Source organism: Amphimedon queenslandica, unplaced genomic scaffold (assembly GCF_000090795.2).
Source record: "Amphimedon queenslandica unplaced genomic scaffold, v1.1 AMPQUscaffold_9516_Cont18418, whole genome shotgun sequence".
Lineage (NCBI taxonomy): Eukaryota > Metazoa > Porifera > Demospongiae > Haplosclerida > Niphatidae > Amphimedon > Amphimedon queenslandica.
In genome coordinates, this window is record NW_003550212.1 from 1 (window position 1) to 3,670 (window position 3,670).

The following is a 3,670-nucleotide window of genomic DNA, read 5'->3' on the forward strand; positions in this document are numbered from 1 at the left end:
AGCATGCGCGACCACGCCCAAATTTTGGAGCACATGCTTCTTTATTTAATTAACAAAATGGCGGCATGAGGTAAGCTGGTGCGATCCAACAGTCACAGTATCACTTTTTCCTTTCTTGGAGAATGATTCTAGGGGACAAGGACCTGCGCATACCCTGTTGGAGTAGAATGGTGTAAGAATTAGCCTTCTATCACCAGGCAAGATCGATATATCGACCGACAACTGGATTGACAGGACTTTCCTGATGATGATGATGAAGATGAAAAAAGGTGGCTGAACAAAACGGCCGGTTTGCAGATTTTTGATTTTTCTCCCAGAAAAGGTCTAGAGCCACGCTATGGGTACCATTGGAGTCCTCTGGTCAAGATAAGGTCCTCTAAGAAGTCTGGTAAGCATAGGAGCTCGTTTTCCCGGTATAGCAAGGCTGCAAAAGTCGTGGCAGCCATTTTGTTTGGGGGTGAATCCTACTTAGTAACGCTACCGCGTTACTAATAGTACAGGGCGTTTGGCCAAATTTCACCAAAAATGAAGAGGAGAGATTTCTCAATTTTTATAATTTTTCTTGATTCATATACATGTTTATATGTTGTATAGAAAGTTTGAACTGATTCCAATTAAATTTGGATTTTTTACGAATTTTTAAAGTTGCTCCAAAATTGGGCCAAAGTCCCTGTACTATAGTACATGGTCTCAGACCAAATTTTGACAAAAATGACTACGTAAAAATTCTCCATTTTAATAATATTTTTTGATAGATATACATGTACTTATGTTGTGTATAAAGTTTGAGTTGATTTTGATCAAATTTGGATTTTTAATGAATTTTTAAAGTTGTTCCAAAATTGGGCCAAACTTTTGAGCTAAGTCTAATAAAATTTGATTTTAAAGTTACTCTAAAATTTGATCAAATTAGCAACAGTAATTCTATCAATAGAAGGTACTAGTATCTTTAAGGGACACATTTAAATCCAGCTCAAAGGATATTGTCCATTTTTCCCAACTGATTCACAGAAAAGGATACATTGTTATTAATAATAGAAATGCACACATGATCTTTATTCCAGCTGGAGTAGTATCTCTATATTTACTAACATCAATGCATTATTTTTTTAGCTGAAATTGAAGGTCTTAAGCAAGACTTGAGGCAAACCAAATCAATTGTTGGTTCAATCAAAAGAGGTACCAGCATATTAGCTCCATTAATAAGTAACCTTTTATTCTTTTGCTTCTTCAGAGATGTACAATGTGATTGGCAAGCTTGAATCTGACGTGACATTATTAAAGGAGAACATTGGTGAATATGTATCTGTTATTAAATCTGGAGCTACACCTGTTGAAGTGGAGAATAAGGAAATATTGAAAGCGTTTACATCAGACCAGGTAAATGAATGTGTACTATAGTAATGTCGGATCTGCTATGTGCATTTAATGCTACTAGGATAACTGATAACAACCACTGAATTAACAAATCAAGCTAATTATATATACAGGCATTCTCTCTCTCTTTTCCTACTGCCCTCTCTCTATATGTAAACACATTGTTTACTGCAAGCGAGCTACTGCAACTATTCAGTTTCATTCACTAGCTAAATCACACACTTTCATTACTTCCTTAACACTGTATGTCACGCAGTGTTAATGTATGCCAATTGGGAATTGTATATTTTAAATATAAACGTATTGCAACTGGAATACAAATTACTTAATATCTACTATGCTACAAAATGTATTAAAACATGAATTCTAGGTACTGCAGGCCTTGGATCTGCTCTCCCTCTCTCAGTATAAAAATACCTTCTCTGTGAAAAGGGTGACTGGTTTGGAGCTGGTCCAATATAATGACACTGTCCTCTCACAGGATTTAGGCATGACAAGCCAATCTGACCGCATAAGGATGATGCTCTTTATTGAGGGAAGAGAAGCTGTTTGGAAGCTACTAGAGGCCCAGTCTCAAGCAACTGAATAATGACATTGATGATAATAATAATACGCTCATCCATGCACATACACAATGTCTGTAATAATTTATTGTTACATTGATAATGATTTTTTTGTATTTCTTTTTTATTTCTCTTGCAACCGATGCAGTGTACAGTGTTAAAATTTGTTTTTAATGTTTGGTTGCATTAATTTATTGTATTTCTCATGTTCTTTTTTTATTTTGTGCTTTTTGTTGTTGGATTTCAGTGATAATATTAATGACACGTGGAACCATTTTGGAAAACATAGCAATGATTGATTGTGTACTAATAACTTGACCACATAAATTTGATTATTAATTAAAAAACGGAAAGGAATAGATAGGGCCTTTGTAGACGCTCTTGACTGCATTCTCTCTCAGTCTCTAACGTTCTTTTTGCCAGCAGCCCTTTATATACTGTTCAAATACGTGTGAAGTCCTAGTCCCTGCTATTGCTATACACTGGACTGTACAAGGTAAAACGAGCCGCTGGCTCACAGTTGTTGTAGAGTAGTATTTGTAAACATATCCTAGTATTTAGTCTATAAATCTCGTTATGGCATACTCCTGCCTTCCCTGCATTAAACCGTGCTAATGCCATTAGGCCAAGGTCTTCATTTCTATTCCAATCCTTTGTAGCCTGTAATTTTTGAGCTTGCAGTTATTTTAGGTCAGAGACTGTGAGTCTGTGTGTTGATGAACTGAATGAGCTGTATATAAGATAACAGTATGCTATTGTCTTTTTCTTAGGGTGTTTCTCATTGATATCAGTCTGCCTGCTAACAGTGGTAAATCAAGTACTGCATAATGCAACCAGGACGTCCTTTGCCACAGTTGCCAATAGAGCGACCACTACCTGAGCTACCTTACTCCTCTTACGATACTTTACCACCAGCCCGCCCGGTGTCTAAGACTCCCCCTCCCTCGAGGAGAATTGCCGTCGAGCATGACATTGATACTCCTCCACCATTACCTCCTGTGTCGGCTCTTGCAATGGTAAAGAAGTCCCAAAGTGCTTTCTTCAATATGGATAATAAGGTACAGCGTCCTAGTCTCCCTGATGCCTCTGTTCGTCCTCCATTGCCGCCTCGCAAGTCATCAGTTCCAGTGTCATCGTATCATAGTGCAACAACCCCGCCCTCCAAACGAGAGAGCACGTCAAGCTCCCTCTCAACCGATAGATCCAGCATGTACGATATACCCAAATCAATGAAGTCAAGTGCTGGAGTTGGAAGGGGGCCTAGTAGTGTCTCACTGGATTCAGTCTCCGTTTGTAGTTTTGGTCGGGCACCCTCTCCTGTCAATTATGTCCCTGTATCGGAGTCAATGACGCTCAAGCAGCTGGTCGCGTATCATCAGAATGAGTTTCCGCTCCGTGTTGAGGTCTCTGCTGGTTATTTTGGGGACTCTGAGTGTGATACTTTCTCCGAAGGAGATCGTCTTAACTTTCACTTCATCAAGCAGCTATCAGTTGCTGTCATAGAGACTGGTACTGGACAACTGGTCAGAGTCCCGTTGAATTCTGCTGCCCGTTTCTCACTCGTTTATGATCCAAACAATAATCCAAAGGAAGCAGTTACTGGGTTTGAGTTTAAGTCTGTGAAGGATGTCCTTGCACAAAAGGACATGCCAAAGATAATATGTGCCACAAAAGCTCATGGGAATCCTTCAAATGTATCTCATTCAGTTCAAGCTGGTGAGCTCCTCCTC

At 38.9% G+C, this 3,670-nt stretch overlaps 1 protein-coding gene across 1 annotated transcript; it reads left to right on the forward strand.

Moving 5' to 3' along the window:
* Window positions 1-878: 878 nt before the first annotated feature.
* On the forward strand, window positions 879-2,131 carry LOC109590763 (uncharacterized). Its single transcript, XM_020006637.1, has 3 exons — window positions 879-1,179; window positions 1,235-1,380; window positions 1,748-2,131. The coding sequence occupies exons 2-3, from the start codon at window positions 1,237-1,239 to the stop codon at window positions 1,964-1,966; spliced, it is 363 nt and encodes a 120-aa protein (XP_019862196.1). The 5' UTR covers window positions 879-1,179; window positions 1,235-1,236; the 3' UTR covers window positions 1,967-2,131.
* The last annotated feature ends 1,539 nt before the right edge of the window (window positions 2,132-3,670 follow it).